The sequence below is a fragment of the Pelobates fuscus genome, chromosome 10 (genome assembly GCF_036172605.1).
Source record: "Pelobates fuscus isolate aPelFus1 chromosome 10, aPelFus1.pri, whole genome shotgun sequence".
NCBI classification, from domain to species: domain Eukaryota; kingdom Metazoa; phylum Chordata; class Amphibia; order Anura; family Pelobatidae; genus Pelobates; species Pelobates fuscus.
This window is the reverse complement of record NC_086326.1, coordinates 149,463,780-149,481,035: the sequence shown is the minus strand read 5'-3', so window position 1 is coordinate 149,481,035 and position 17,256 is coordinate 149,463,780. Positions and strand designations below refer to the sequence as shown.

Below are 17,256 nucleotides of genomic sequence, written 5' to 3'. Positions count from 1 at the left end.
TGCCATTTACTGATCTTGGGTCAGAAGCAGCTGTAGTGAAAAGACAATTAGGAATGATAATTAATGAATTACTGACACCCATTAAAGCAGCCTCCATGTTACTAACACACTATTAGATTGTCAGCTCCCAGGCTCTGCCCTTCCTCTCCATACAGCTAGTGGCACAGCTGCCCTGCTCCAAGATGGCGGCTCGGTGACGGCGGACACACTCCCGGTCTCCATGGTAACAAGGTTGGAGGGCGCACGGTTTCCGCTGCTGGGCGGCTCAGTGAGAGGTTACAGCAGAGCAGGAAGTGAGAGCTCAGACTCCCAGACTGGAGAGCAGCACACTGCGGGCAGCCCGGGGGAGGAGGAGGAGGAGGAGGAGGTATACTCAGTATCACTATAGCAATGTGTATAGCAGGGGGTACAGACACAGACAGTGATAATAATAATAATACAGACACAGACAGTAATAATAATAATACAGACAGACAATAATATAATAATACAGACACAGACAGTAATAACAATAATAATACAGACACAGACAGTGATAATAATACAGACACAGACAGACAGTAATAACAATAATAATAATACAGACAGTAATATAATAATAATACAGACACAGACAGTAATATAATATACAGACACAGACAGTGATAATAATACAGACACAGACAGTAATAATAATACAGACACAGACAGTAATATAATATACAGACACAGACAGTGATAATAATACAGACACAGACAGACAGTAATAATAATAATACAGACAGTAATATAATAATAATACAGACACAGACAGTAATAAAATAATACAGACACAGACAGTAATAAAATAATACAGACACAGACAACAATAATAATACAGACACAGACAGTAGTAATAATAATACAGACACAGACAATAATAATACAGAGACTGACAATAATAATACAGACACAGACACAGACAGTAATAACAATAATAATAATACAGACACAGACAGTAATAATAATACAGACAGACAGTAATAATAATACAGAGACAGACAGTAATAATAATAATACAGACACAGACAGTAATAATACAGACTGTTATATAATAATACAGACACAGACAGTAATAATACAGACAGTAATATAATAATAATACAGACACATGCAGTAATAATAATACAGACAACGGCAGTAGTAATAATAATACAGACAGTAATAATACAGACTTTTATATAATAATAATACAGACAGTAATATAATAATACAGACACAGACAGTAATAATAATACAGACAGAGACAGTAATATAATAATAATACAGACACAGACAGTAATATAATAATACAGACACAGACAGTAATAATAATACAGACACAGACAGACAGTAATAACAACAATAATACAGACAGACAGTAATAATAATACAGACACAGACAGACAGTAATAATAATAATAATACAGACACATACAGTAATATAATAGACACATACAGACACAGACAGTAATAATAATAATACAGACACACAGTAATAATAATAATACAGACACAGACAGACAGTAATAATAATACTACAGACACAGACAGTAATATAATAATAATAATGACAGACAGTAATAATAATACATACACAGACAGTAATAATAATACAGACACAGGCAGTAATATAATAATACAGACACAGACAGTAATAACACTAATAATACAGACACAGACAGTAATAATAATACAGACACAGACAGACAGTAATAATAATAATACAGACAGTAATATAATAATAATAATAATAATACAGACACAGAAACAGACAGTAATATAATAATAATAATAATAATACAGACACAGAAACAGACAGTAATATAATAATAATACAGACACAGACAGTAATATAATAATAATACAGACACAGGCAGTAATAACAATAATAATACAGGCACAGACAGTAATAATACAGACACAGACAGTAATATAAAAATACAGACACAGACAGTAATAACAATAATAATAATACAGACACAGGCAGTAATATTAACACAGACAGTAATAATAATACAGACACAGACAGACAGTAATATAATAATAATAATACAGACAGTAATAATAATACAGACACAGGCAGTAATAATAATACAGACACAGACAGACAGTAATAATAATACAGACACAGACTGACAGTAATAACAATAATAATACAGACACAGACTGTAATAATAGTAATACAGACACAGACAGACAGTAATAATAATACAGACACAGACAGTAATAATAATACAGACAGACAGTAATAACAATAATAATACAGACACAGACTGTAATAATAGTAATACAGACACAGACAGACAGTAATAATAATACAGACACAGACAGTAATAATAATACAGACACAGACAGTAATAATAATACAGACAGTAATAATAATACAGACACAGACAGTAATAATAATACAGACAGACAGTAATAACAATAATAATACAGACACAGACTGTAATAAAAATACAGACACAGACAGACAATAATAATAATACAGACACAGACAGACAATAATAATAATACAGACACAGACAGACAATAATAATACAGACAGACCGTAATAATAATACAGACGCAGACACTAATAATAATACAGACACAGACAGACAGTAATAATAATACAGACACAGACAGTTATAATAATACAGACACAGACAGTAATATAATACAGACACTGACAGTTATAATACAGACAGTAATAATATTAATACAGACACAGACAGTAATAATACAGACACAGACAGACAGTTATAATAAAACAGAGACAGACAGTAATAATAATAATACAGACACAGACAGTAATAGTACAGACAGTAATATAATAATAATACAGACACAGGCAGTAATATTAATAATACAGACACAGACAGTAATAGTACAGACAGTAATATAATAATAATACAGACACAGGCAGTAATATTAATAATACAGACTGTTATATAATAATAATACAGACACAGACAGTAATAATAATAATACAGACACAGACAGTAATAATACAGACAGTAATAAAATAATAATACAGACACAGACAGTAATAATAATAATACAGAGACCGACAGTAATAATAATAATAATAATAATACAGAGACAGACATAATAATACAGAGACAAGCAGTAATACAGAGACAGATATAATAATACAGAGACAAGCAGTAATACAGAGACAGACATAATAATACAGAGACAAGCAGTAATACAGAGACAGACATAATAATACAGAGACAAGCAGTAATACAGAGACAGGCATAATAATACAGAGACAAGCAGTAATACAGAGACAGGCATAATAATACAGAGACAAGCAGTAATACAGAGACAGATATAATAATACAGAGACAAGCAGTAATACAGAGACAGACATAATAATACAGAGACAAGCAGTAATACAGCGACAGGCATAATAATACAGAGACAAGCAGTAATACAGAGACAGATATAATAATACAGAGACAAGCAGTAATACAGAGACAGACATAATAATACAGAGACAAGCAGTAATACAGAGACAGACATAATAATACAGAGACAAGCAGTAATACAGAGACAAGCAGTAATACAGAGACAAGCAGTAATACAGAGACAGGCATAATAATACAGAGACAAGCAGTAATACAGAGACAGACATAATAATACAGAGACAAGCAGTAATACAGAGACAGACATAATAATACAGAGACAAGCAGTAATACAGAGACAGATATAATAATACAGAGACAAGCAGTAATACAGAGACAGACATAATAATACAGAGACAGACATAATAATACAGAGACAGACATAATAATACAGAGACAAGCAGTAATACAGAGACAAACATAATAATACAGAGACAAGCAGTAATACAGAGACAGGCATAATAATACAGAGACAAGCAGTAATACAGAGACAGACAGTAACTGACCTGGGGTTGATATCTGTTTGATTAGTAAATGCTATTATATCATTCTCCTTTATGGAAGATAGTTTGATTCTAAGAATTTCAGAATTAAGGCTGATATTAATTTGTCTTCCAGTTTGCTCATGTGACATGTCTATATTCTTTAGCCAGAAATCTTATGGGTTTCTAATGGACTTGAATATCCCAAAGATTACTAAGGGCACGGTGTAAGTATTTTGAAGCTGTTCCCCCTCGCTTCCCGATCGCTTTCTTGTTATTGTATTCTGTCTTTTTGGTATCGTTCTGCCTGAAATTCATAAAAAAATAATAATAATTTATTCAATTTTGGAAGTTACTGTACACACCTGTTGGTGTAATTCTGCGACAGGTATAGAACAAATATGCTACGTAGCGTAAATCTGTAGCGTCTTCACCCATTTTGAAAACTCATGATTTACCGGCTCTACCATACAGTTCGAGGGTGGTAGCCAATATGGTTACTCTATGCTTATGTCGTTACTTTGTTTAACGGTTCGTACATCACTAGCAGCTAATATAAACTAATGTGCTGCATATGATATAGACCAGGGATGCTCAACGATCCCCCGATGTCTTAAAACTACAGCTTCCATGATGCTTTGTGAAGGCATGCAAAGCATGATGGGTGTTGTAGTTATACAACATCTGGGGATCTACCTTTTGGGACTGTTTTTTTTATTAATTCTTTTAAAGGAGCAACGGTCACTTTACTGTTACCAAAGTCATATAAACGTGACTGGCATATTTGCTTTGCAATTGTTTGTTTTTGCAAAGAATGTGTAGATAAAGATGGGGATGTGGCTTGTTTGTCTTTCCCTGCAGATACTGTTTGTTGTGTCTGTTGTGTGTACGTGGTTTTAGTATTAGTTATGCTAAGATCAGTTGCTGGTGGAATGTCATTGAACGAATGTAATGGTGTATTTTTTGCATGTTGTAAAATCGCATCAATGCAAATATGGAAGTATGTTACACAGGAGTGTGGAATGTTTTTTAAAAATTTACTTGTTCAAAGGACTAAAGCCGTGGCCAATCTACTTCTCTGTTATGACAATCTATCTGTCAGATTTGGGCACCAGCCTAGAGCCATGGACATTAACAGAGTTATTTACTAAACTAAAGTATTTCTAATTAAATCCAAATGAACTGGGACAAACAAAGTTGGTCTGGAAAAACAGTATGCAAAAAAAACATTTTCTTTGTTTTTTAGATGTAATTAGTGACAACACCCTCTGTCCCCCCATACTGTGTATCTTGTGTACACCGGCTGTATGTACAATGAGTGTGTGTTATGTTTGGTGGCTGTATGTAATGTGTGTGATGTTAGCAGGCGCTGTCGAGTGTGTGTAAGAGCTGTGTGCTGACTATGTGTAATGTGTGTGATGTTAGCAGGCGCTGTCTAGTCAGTACGAGAGCTGTGTGCTGGCCATGTGTAATGTGTGTGATGTTAGCAGGTGCTGTCTAGTGTGTGTGTGAGAGCTGTGCGCTGTCTATGTGTAATGTGTGTGATGTTAGCAGGCGCTGTCTAGTGTGTGTGTGAGAGCTGTGCGCTGTCTATGTGTAATGTGTGTGATGTTAGCAGGCGCTGTCTAGTGTGTGTGTGAGAGCTGTGCGCTGTCTATGTGTGATGTTAGCAGGCGCTGTCTAGTGTGTGTGTGAGAGCTGTGTGCTGGCTATGTGTAGTGTGTGATGTTAGCAGGCGCTGTCTAGTGTGTGTGAGAGCTGTGTGCTAGCCATGTGTAATGTGTGTGTGATGTTAGTAGGCGCAGTCTAGTGTGTGTGAGAGCTGTGTGCTGGCTATGTGTAATGTGTGTGATGTTAGCAGGCGCTGTCTAGTCAGTACGAGAGCTGTGTGCTGGCCATGTGTAATGTGTGTGATGTTAGCAGGTGCTGTCTAGTGTGTGTGTGAGAGCTGTGCGCTGTCTATGTGTAATGTGTGTGATGTTAGCAGGTGCTGTCTAGTGTGTGTGTGAGAGCTGTGCGCTGTCTATGTGTAATGTGTGTGACACAGAGTAGTCCCTTCCTCGTGGTTTGGCACTCAGTGCGTCAGTACCCAGCCTGCTCTCTCACTCATTAGTGAGCAATTACCGTGTCCACACGCTGCCCACCCAGCTCTGGCCTTGCTGTAGCTGCCGTGCAGCTTGCCTCTGTCTAAAGGCAGAAAAAAGAACAGCCTGCCTGGTGCCCAGAACTATATGACCTGGGCATTGGGCAATACAAATTCCACATCCCTGGTTACAGCAGGGCTTCTCAAATCCAGGGTACCGGGTTGCCATGGCAACCCAGAAATAGGACCTGGCGCTGAGTATTTTGTCTCCCTGCGCCTCTCTTGATAAAACTGGGAAAGTAATGCATCGCTATTAAGGCATAGTCAGGGGTCCTGCTGTTTGGGTCTCTCCCTGACAATGTAATACTACGATTGCTGCTAACCCTTCCTAGCCTGGCACTCATTGCTGGTATGTCTGATATCCTTATATTGGCAGGGAGTGAAACCTACATTGTCACAGTCTGGGTTCCAGCACCGCCAGGCAGGAAAGGGTTAAACAGATCACTTGTCCCCTAGGTAGGATTTGTATTTCTTTCTTTTTTTCTTCTTCGTATTTATCTACTTCTCTCTTTTCCCCCGTGTCTTCCACGCCTTCCTAAAGGAGGACACTGATCCAGCAAATTTCCTGTCTCTGGGAATCGTGACATCGCTAGATACCACAAAGCGCGCTGTGAATCCATATTATCCGTGATCAAAGCTGACTTCCCGCTCTGCGGTGGGCTACCTGTGCCCAAATACCCCCTATTATAACAGCAGCAGTTAGTTTACCATAGCAGATATTATACATCCTGTGAATGTGCCACATTGCCCTGCTTCTACCAGAGGGTATATAGAATCCAGCAAACAGCCATGCCACCTCAATAGGCAAACACTGATTTCACAGCTTTCTGTCTATTTGTGTTAGCTTCCTATTAGTCCAATTATCAAACTTCAGATGTTAATAAAGTCATGTTTTATGTAGCAGACTAATGGTGGATTAGACGATGTATTTTATGAACATTTGAATGTGTTGCTATTTATATATTTTATATCATTCCTACTGCACTTTAACTAATTTAAAGGGGTACTCCTATTTTAAGACTGTTCACTATATCATCTAATCAGTTGTTTATTATTAGCTATATTATTTGATTGTATCTTTCCATTGTTTCATTGTTGTTTGTGCCGATCATTTGAAGGGTTTAGAGGGATCCCCTTTTTTTGGTTTGCTGCCTTATTTTATCTAGCGGTAAACCTATTCCCTTTCTGTGTTGCTATTTATAGTTGAAAATAGAAGATTATCCCAGGTTTGTCTTTCGCTGTGTTTTGCACTAATTGGCAATGAAAAGAAAATACCCACTGATAGCTCCCCGATCCCTGTACCAGCATTATGGGGCCCTGCCTACATACTGAATACATGGTGCTTCTTGTAGGGGTTACCCCGTGTAGCAGAGGGGTTTCCACCGCTGGAGGGTGCCCTTTTCCCGATCAGTGAGGAGGATTCTCAGCATCTAGTCGTGATCCAGGTGAAGAAGCTCTTACAAGAGCTAGTGTGAATAGCTGTATAGCTGTTACCTGTTACCCCCAATAAGAGATAGGACTCTCGATTGAGGGTGAAGAAGAACTGAAGGTTTAATGGCAGGTACTCTCCTTTTATGCATTGCTCCCATGCAAGGGAGACGCCCACAGACAATTATACATTGACCAATCAAACAATGGTTACAACCCACATATTCCCTCCCCTCTGCTTGAGAGATAATTGAGTTACTTACTGTATCTACTCAATTATCTCCAAGCTGAAAAAAATCATACTTTTTATACATTTTCATAACTTCTTGATTTTACATAGGAAGTAGTAGTCAGAATTGTGATAGGAGCCCTCAGGGCTTTGACTCCCAAGTTGGGGGAGTGGCTTTAACAGATTCCAGACGGGACATCTGAGATTTCTGTCCAGATGAGTGCAGTTCTAGGAACAGCTAAAATACTGCGCAGAACTCTCAGACTCTCAGCCCTCTGGTAGAGGATCCGATAATGAGAAATAAACATACCACCCAAGAGGGGTGAGAAAATAGATTTTTTAAATGTATTTATTTATTTATATATATATATATATATAAAAATAAACATAGAATGTGACGGCAGATAAGAACCATTCGGCCCATCTAGTCTGCCCAATTTTCTAAATACTTTCAGTAGTCCCTGGCCTTATCTTATAGTTAGGATAGCCTTATGCCTATCCCACGCATGCTTAAACTCCCTCACTGTGTTAACCTCTACCACTTCAGCTGGAAGGCTATTCCATGCATCCACTACCCTCTCAGTAAAGTAATACTTCCTGATATTAGTTTTAAACCTTTGTCCCTCTAATATAAGACTATGTCCTCTTGTTGTGGTAGTTTTTCTCTTTTTTTTCTCCAGTACTGCATACAATACTCCAAGTGAGGTCTCACCAGTGTTCTGTACAATGGCATGAGCACTTCCCTCTTTCTACTGCTAAAACCTCTCCCTATACAACCACGCATTCTGCTAGCATTTCCTGCTGCTCTATTACCGTATATACTCGAGTATAAGCCGACCCAAATATAAGCCGAGGCCCCTAATTTTACAACAAAAAACTGGGAAAACTTATTGACTCGAGTATAAGACTAGGGTGGGAAATGCAGCAGCTACTGGTAAATTTCTAAATAAAATTAGATCCTAAAAAAATTATATTAATTGAATATTTCAAAAAAGAAGAAAAGAATGAGCAGAACGTCCACCAAACATAAAAATATATGGAGGTGGGAGACTGCTCACTCAATGGTCTATACCCCTTAAGTAGTAGTACTTACAAGGAAAGGGGGAGAGCACAAACATAAAACAGAAAAATAATAAAGAGATATGCAATAGGAAAAAGGACGTGGGTATTGGAACCTTTAATAGAACAACATCTATGAATAGTCGTAAAATTGGCTCCACTGGTAGCCAAAAGAGAATACACCTAATGAGGCATATAGGTAGATGAGAAAAAGACTCACAGGTGCTGAAGTGATTGAGATAAGTGCTCACAAATGCTGACTAGAACACGTGCAGTAGGTAGCTGTTAGAGACCAGTAGATGAAAAGGTCGCTATAGAAATGCACACGAGTATGTCACTCTTAACATAATAGTATTGCCAGGAACCTGGCAAGGAGGGCTGGGGGTTATAGTGAATAGGGATATAGGGTAAGCCCGTGTAGGTAAGGTACCCCTGGAGGGAGAACAGTAGTTATTAGCATAGGCTACAGTGCTTGTGTGGAAAAAAGAAAGGCAGTGAGTCTAAATGGCTAATTAAGAGAATACATGCGTGCCCCACAGGGCGTAAAAAAGTAACTTATTGCCATAAAGACCTCAAGGTCACGCCAAACCACCACCTTGCGTAGCCCTGAACAGGGCGTGACCTTGAGGTATCCCCAGGCTGTAATGTAAATACTGCCCTTTTCTCTTAAAAAAAAGGCTGAACCGAATGATTACACTCACCAGAACAAATACAATAAGCTGTAGTTGTTCTGGTGACTATAGTGTCCCTTTAAATCAAATAATCCAGGTGCCTGGATTGTTGGCAATGCAAGGTAATTACCATGCTAATTGTGTTGTCATTGGTTCTCAAATGAATGGAAAGTTCCAAAAATTGAAAAGGAATGAAATATGCACTTCACACTTTTGTGTATTTTGTGATATAAATTGTCATATTGCTTCTTCCTGTAGGTATAGTGTGATAACAGTCTGTATTACTGCTCAGTGAGGTTTCTCTGAGAACTGCATCCCAGAGAGTTAAGTCGGCCATCTTCAGAAGAACAATCGTAAAGTGACTCCCGAATAATATTCCAGAGAGAAAGTGGAGGTGAAAAACGGTTCTTGGATCACATTTGAAAGATGGACTACCAGCTAAATGGACAGGTAAGTAAAGACACACCTCCTATTTCCTACCTTCTTCTTACATTAAAAATAAAACTATTTCAAAGTATGTCGTGTAGGACACTCTAAAGAGTTTGTATTAGATACAGTTTATATGAGGACAAGTAATACTATAACAAGGGCTGTTTGTAGGTTGATGATTTGTATTGATGGTAATTTCTCATTTAGGGGGAATGTGAGATCGAGGAAGTGGTTGTTTACTTCTCCGAGGAGGAGTGGGACTGCGTAAAAGAAGAGCAAGATGATGAATCATATGTGAGTGGACAGCAGCAGACTATGAAGCCAGAGTATCATGTAAACACCAGCCCAGGTTAGTAATAAGCAGCAGGATAATGCACCCTGACACTCGGCAAAATTGTTCATGAATGTTTAGCGGAGCCTGACCCGCCGAAGGATAATATAGTGCCAGGAATACAAAGCTTTATTCCTGTCACTGCCACTCTCCCTCCCTCGCACCCCTTTCCCCGGTAAATAAAGGGTTAAAAATCCTTAATTTACTTTACTTCTATCGTTCGACGAACGGGCACCAATGCACATTAGATCTTCCCAGAGGAAAGTATTGAATCAATGCTTTCCTATTTGAAAGATTTGACGCTGGAGGTCCTCATGCTGAGCTAAAGGATGTCCAGCGTCCGATTCCGAACCAAAGGTCTGTTTCAATCTAGGAAGCCCTCTAGTGGCTGTCTGGTATACAGCCACTGGATGCAGACTTAGTGCTGCAATGTAAACATTGCAGTTTCTCTGCAGCATTAAGTGCAATAGGGACACAGCATCCAGACCACGTCAATGAGCTGAAGTGGTCTGGGTGCCTACAGAGTCCCTTTAAGCATCTGTGGGATGTGCTGGAACAACAAATCCGATCCTTTAAGGCCCCACCTCATAACTTGCAGGACTTAAAGGATCTGCTGCTAATGTCTTGATGCCAGATACCACAGGACACGTTCAGAGGCCTTGTGGAGTCCATGCCTTGATGTATCAGAGTTGTTTTGACAGCACGTGAAGTATATTAGACAGGTGGTTTTAATGGTGTGGGTGATCAGTGGATGTATGTGTATATATATATATATATATATATATATATATTGTGATCCTTGTTTGTAGATAGAACTGTCCTCTAGGGTAAACAACAGGCACAGTCCTTTGGCTTTTATATAATCCAGGCAACTTTATTGTAAATCCACACAGGAGACAGCAGTAAATGAAAACATAAATCCCTTTAACCCCTTAAGGACCAAACTTCTGGAATAAAAGGGAATCATGACATGTCACACATGTCATGTGTCCTTAAGGGGTTAAACAAAAACCTAGCTCGTCTGAGCACTAACTAATATCAGGTTCCCTATCTCTCAGGGGTTAAACTAAACAAAACAATATTGATTTCACCAACCTAGTTCTTTGTCCGCTCTCAGCACTCCAGTATTTAGCCAGCCAGCCTGCTGCTCCCAGCCTTTCAGAGAGAAACAAAACATTCTCCCCTTACCTGCCTAGCAGGGAGGGGTTTATTCCCACTGCTGCAGCCGATTACCTGCAGCTGAGCAGTAGGTTGGAGACAGTCCATAAACCCTGGCCTGGATCTATGTCTTCCCAGAAAACCGCTAAACTGCGGAGTGGAGCATTGGCCCACCCTTCTCTCCAAATGCTCCACCCCAGGGGCCCATAACTAAACAATCATTCTGGCTATATACACAGAATCATACTCTCCCCCTGGGGTTAAAAATCATATGCCTCTCTGAACAATTCTGTCGAGATATAGACTCCCTCACAGACCACCCCATTCACCTTATCACAATATATATATATATATATATATATATTTATATATACACACACTAAGTAAGTCTTAAAGGGGCACTCCAGACCCCTAAAGCACTTTAGCTTGCTGAATTACTTCATGTATGAATAATGTTTCCTCTATCTTTTTCATTTCACAAAAAGTGCAGATTTCAATAGAAATAGTCGGCCAATCACACAACTTGTTCTGTTACTTCCTGGGTTGGTTAGCTCACTGGAGCTAAATTCAAGAGGCAGCAATTATTCAGAGCACCTGCCTTTCAAAGACTTCTCATTGAGCTGCATTGGGAAGTCTGCGTTTGGACAGGCACAGAAAGTCTGGTCTGGGGTTGAAGGGGAGGGCTTGCAAAGAGATCTTTAGTATATCTACTAAGCAGTGATTTATGTATTTTTTTTTTATTTTGGGAGTGGAGTGTAGCGGAGTAGAGGTACGATCCAAGGTAGCTCCGCTGGTAGACAGGAACAGCAATCCAATATAGGTATCAAACGGGTAGCGTGGTTACAATCCCTTCCCTCCAAGAACTAGACGACACATAGCTTGGAGGTCAACTGTCAGCTTTATTCACACAATTTCTTTTATGGCTTTTTCCCATGCAAGGGAGGTAACTCAAAACAACCAATCCCCTCACAATCACCTCCCCTCCCTCTCCTCCCCTTAGATTAGCAGGTAAATTAATTAGAGAGAACCGAGTTTTCCCCAGTTTCTGAATGACCCCTAAATACGGGGGGTACGAGGATAAACGAGGGGTCCCCTGGTAGGTCTGCTCTGGGTGAGTAACATATTCAAATTTCACCCAGATCAGACCAGGGGTTCGGGAGTTACAGGTATGTAAAGATTTGACCGACTGCAGGGACACAGTAGCCGAAAACGGCTCCATAGATTCTGGCCCTGTAGTCGGTCTACTTCACTGCATAGAAAGTGCCGAACAGCTCAGCCATCCGACCCCAATCTTTGGTTCGGATGAATCCCCTAGACTGGGGAATGCAAACTACCGAACGGCGGGCCGTTCGGCAGTTTGGATCATATGATTTGGTGATCCTGGAGGTCTGAGCGGTGTCTGGGTAGTCGAGCGTCCGATTTTAGTTCCAGACGCTCGACGACCAAACACCGCTGTTCGGCAGTTAAGATGGCCGCCGCCACGTGGAGATTAGGCGAACGGCGGCCACCCACGGACCCAATAACGGTATGTGCACATGGATTCTTCTTTAACATGCTGGCATAATATACAAGATACATTGACAGGGACAAATGACATTGTAAATACGGGTTTCTGGTGGCTACTTCTGCCACAATGCTCCCCCAGAACCAAGCCAGCATACACAGTCTGATCCCAACGGATCGGCTTGGGGATGTCTGGAGGAGTACCCACAGATCACTTGTCTAGTTCCGTTTGTCGGGATAACCCGTCAGCATTTCCATTGAGCTTCCCCGGGCGATATTGGATATTGAAATCAAAGGGCTGAAGCGCTAAGCTCCAGCGCAGCAGTCTGGCATTGTCTCCTGACACCCGGTTCAGCCAGACCAACGGGTTGTGATCTGTGAGCAGGGAAAATGTTTGTCCATACAAATAGGGCTGTAGTTTCTTGAGGGCCCACACCACGGCAAGGCATTCCTTTTCGATGGCGGCGTAGCTTACTTCTCTGGGTAAAAGTTTTCGGCTGAGGTAAGCTACGGGGTGTTCACCGCCATCGGCTCCGATCTGGCTCAGTACTGCTCCCAATCCGAACATTGAAGCGTCTGTATGGACGAGAAAGCGTTTAGTCGGATCGGGAGCAGCCAACACAGGGGCATTAACAAGGGCATTTTTTAGGAGTTGGAAGGCCTGTTCACACTCTGGGGCCCATACTACTAATTTGGGAAGGTTTTTGCGGGTTAAGTCGGTAAGGGGCTTGGCTAGGGCGCTGTAGTTAGGTACAAACTTTCGGTAATATCCTGCCGTCCCCAAAAAGGCTAGTACCTGGGTTTTAGTGCGGGGGGTTGGCCATTTAGCTACGGCCTCTATTTTGGCTGGTTCGGGTTTTTGGTGGCCGCTGCCTACTCGGTGTCCGAGGTATTGGACCTCGGCCATCCCTATATGGCATTTACTGGGCTTGAGGGTCAGTCCGGCTTCCCTGATGCGGTCTAGCACTGCTCCGATATGGTCTAAATGATCGGCCCAGGAGTAACTAAAGATGGCTATGTCGTCTAGATAGGCGCAAGCGTACTCCTGAAACCCGTCCAATAGTCGGTCCACCATCCTCTGGAAGGTGGCCGGGGCGTTCTTCATCCCAAATGGCATGACCCGGAATTGGTACAGGCCAAATGGGGTGACGAAGGCCGACTTGGGAATGGCGTCCTCGGCTAGAGGAATTTGCCAATATCCTTTACAAAGATCAATGGTGGTTAAGTACTTCCCCCTAGCCATTTTGTCTAATAGCTCGTCTATCCGGGGCATGGGATAGGCATCGGATATGGTTTTATCATTGAGCCTCCGGTAATCTACACAGAAGCGGGTAGTTCCATCCCGCTTCGGCACGAGTACTACGGGGGATGCCCAGGGGCTATCTGAATGCTCAATACCCCTAACTGCAACATTTCCTTCAGTTCCTTGTACATGTTCCCCCTCACTGCTTCGGGAATGCGGTAGGGCGGTTGACGGAGTGGGACCGGATCTAGGGTTTCTACCCGATGGGTAGCTAACGGGGTATATCCCGGGAGGTTGGAAAAAGTGGCTCCTTTTTCCCTAATTAAACTTTGGGCCTGAGCTTTTTCCTGGGGATTCAAGCGGTCTCCTAGCTGTACGGCTGCGAGATCCTCTTGTAGCGTTTCTCGGGCCAGCATGTCAGGGAGGGGTAGGTTATCTGTGTCCTCTGCAGCCGAGGCGCAGATGGCGGACACTTCCTCTGTGCGCTCGTGGTAGGGCTTCAGCATGTTCACATGGAACATGCGTCGGTCCCCGGTCCCGGCGCAGGGGCCGATTATATAGGTGGTATCGCAGACCTGCTCTACCACCTTGAATGGGCCCCGCCAGGAAGCCTGCAGCTTGTCAGTAGGGACGGGGCGTAAGACTAGTACTTTCTGGCCGACCTGAAAGCTGCGGTCCCTGGCTCCCTTATCATACCAGTGGCGCTGGCGTGTCTGGGCCGCCTGGAGGTTGTTGCGCACAGCTCGGGTCAATTCCTCCAGGCGGTTCCGAAACTCCAACACATAGGGTACGATAGGGGTGCCGTCAATGGTCGTCCCCCCCTCCCAGTGTTCCCTTATTAGGTCTAGGGGTCCCCTTACCCTCCTTCCGAACAACAGTTCGAAGGGAGAGAACCCAGTGGACTCTTGGGGCACCTCTCGGTAGGCGAACAGGAGATGGGGTAAGAACCGCTCCCAGTTCTTCTGAGTGGCTACGAACGTGCGGATCATTTGTTTTAAGGTCCCATTAAACCGTTCGCAGAGGCCATTGGACTGGGGGTGGTATGGGGAATTAAGGATAGCTCGGACCCCGCATACTTTCCAAAGCTGTTGCGTGACCTCGGCCGTGAATTGGGTACCCTGATCTGAAATGATCTCCCGGGGGATCCCCATACGGGTAAAGATACGCATGAGGGCGTCTACTATGGTCTCTGCGTGTACATTCGTTAGGGCTACTGCTTCGGGGTATCTAGTGGCATAATCTACCACGGTCAATATGTATTTCTTACCAGACGGGCTTTTTTGTCTCAGTGGTCCGATAATGTCTACCGCTACTCGGCTAAAGGGTTCTTCAATAATGGGCAGGGTGTGTAGTTTGGCCTTGTATCGGTCCCCCCGCTTTCCCACTCTCTGACAGGTATCGCAAGTATTACAGTACTGCTTAATATCCTGTGATATCCCTGGCCAGAAGAAGTTCTGTAGCAGCCGATGTTTGGTTCGGCTGATCCCTAGGTGTCCGGACATGGGAATGTCGTGGGCGATTCGCATTAACTCTTGTCGATACTTTCGAGGCACAATTAACTGTTTAATGGGTACAGGAATTGACCCGGCTACTACTTTTTCTGCATACCGGTATAATAACCCCTTATCCCAAGCATATCTCTCCCCCTCTCTGCCAGTCTGGTCTTTATCTATCCTGTCCTTGTAAACCTGTAGGGACGGGTCCAGGGCGACCTCGCTACCAAATTCTAATGGGGCAGCCCAGGGTAATACAGTGTGATCAGGGGGGTTTGTGCTTACCTGAGCCTCAGAGTCAAGGTGGGGTGCCGTGGTGCGAGCCTGTTGGCGGGTGACGACCGGGTAAGCTTCCTGTGGAGGAGGCCGGGTAACAAACGCGGAAGTTAGCTCCCCCAAATCGTTCCCCAAAATCACATCGGCAGGTAGGTCCTGCATCATCCCCACTTCAATTTGTCCTGCCCCCGCTCCCCAGTCCAAATGTAGTTTAGCAGTGGGTACCTTGTAGATAGCTCCCCCTGCCACTCGAACTGCAATGCACTCCCCAGTGAGATGGTTCGGGGCCACTAAATGGTTCCGTACCAGAGTGATGGTGGCCCCAGAATCTCTTAACCCCTCCAGCCGCTTGCCCTCCACATGGACCACTTGTCGGTGGCCCTGGCGGTTGTCTGAGGCCGCCTGGACCGGGTTGACCTCATGGAGGGTGCCCAAGGGTTCTGCTATTTGGGTAGAGGTGAAAGGTTGAGCCCAGGGCCTGCCCTGATAGCAGTGTACCGCGGCTCGGGGGGTGGTTGGTGGTCGTTGAGGGGTCCAGGCTGGTCTGGCCCGGTTTTGGGGACAGTCTCGTTGCATGTGACCCAGCTGGTTACATGCATGGCACCGGACAGATGCCCGGTTGTTGTACCGGGGGGTTTGAGACTGGTAGGTCCCCCCTGGTCGGGGCGGATTTACTGGGGTAAGCTGGGGAACAGCTGGCGTAGATTGCACTCTACTGGAGACATGCTGTTCCCGTCGGGAGTCCTGATGCTCATCTGCTAGTTGAGCGGCCTCATGCAGAGTACGGGGCTTACGTTCTCTTACCCAGATCTGTAACTGTGGAGACAAACGTCGGTAGAACTGCTCCAGCATCATCAATTACTTGATCTCTTGGGCCGTGACGGCTTTGGCTGCCTCAAGCCACCCGTCAGCTGCCCGTTGTAGGCGGTGTGCAAATTCTGCATGTGAGTCTTTTTCTGATTTGGGTAATTCCCGGAACTGTGTTCGGTATGCTTCAGGTGTAAGGGCATACCGTGCGAGCAAGGTTTGTTTTACCTTTTGATAGTCCCTGATATCCTCTGCCGGCATAGCTCGGTAGGCATCTGCTGCGCGGCCGGATAGGTTACCCGCTAGCACTCGTACTTGTTCTTCAGTGCTAATGGCATGTAGCTGGCACAAAAGTTCAAAGTTCTGTAAATAGCCATCAATGTCCCCCTCGGTATCATTAAATGCTTTGAATACCTGGTACGGTATTTTAGCTTTCGCTGGCGGGGTGGGGGCCGCTGTTGCGCTTCCCTGCGCTGATCGCTGCATAAAGAGAGCCTGTACATCGTTGTACACCTGGTCTGCTTTCTGTGCTGCCATGGCTGGTGAGAATAGAGCCATCCTGGCCCTATATTCTCTGGTAAACTCAGTTTCTTCCCCCTCCCTTGGGGGTGC

At 43.0% G+C, this 17,256-nt stretch overlaps 1 protein-coding gene across 3 annotated transcripts in view; it reads left to right on the top strand.

Annotated features, from left to right (window-relative positions):
• Positions 1 to 344: 344 nt before the first annotated feature.
• The window catches only part of LOC134575238 (zinc finger protein OZF-like), a 38,178-nt gene continuing 21,266 nt past the window's right edge, over positions 345 to 17,256 (top strand). Inside the window, exons 1-3 of one of the 3 annotated variants that reach the window (XM_063434495.1) lie at positions 345 to 367; positions 9,663 to 9,854; positions 10,041 to 10,182. In XM_063434495.1, the coding sequence (XP_063290565.1) occupies positions 9,831 to 9,854; positions 10,041 to 10,182 (166 nt within the window). In that variant the 5' untranslated portion in view covers positions 345 to 367; positions 9,663 to 9,830. Of the gene's footprint in view, positions 368 to 4,028; positions 4,102 to 9,662; positions 9,855 to 10,040; positions 10,183 to 17,256 lie in introns of those variants that run through there. The other 2 variants (XM_063434494.1, XM_063434493.1) reach the window with 2 other exon arrangements.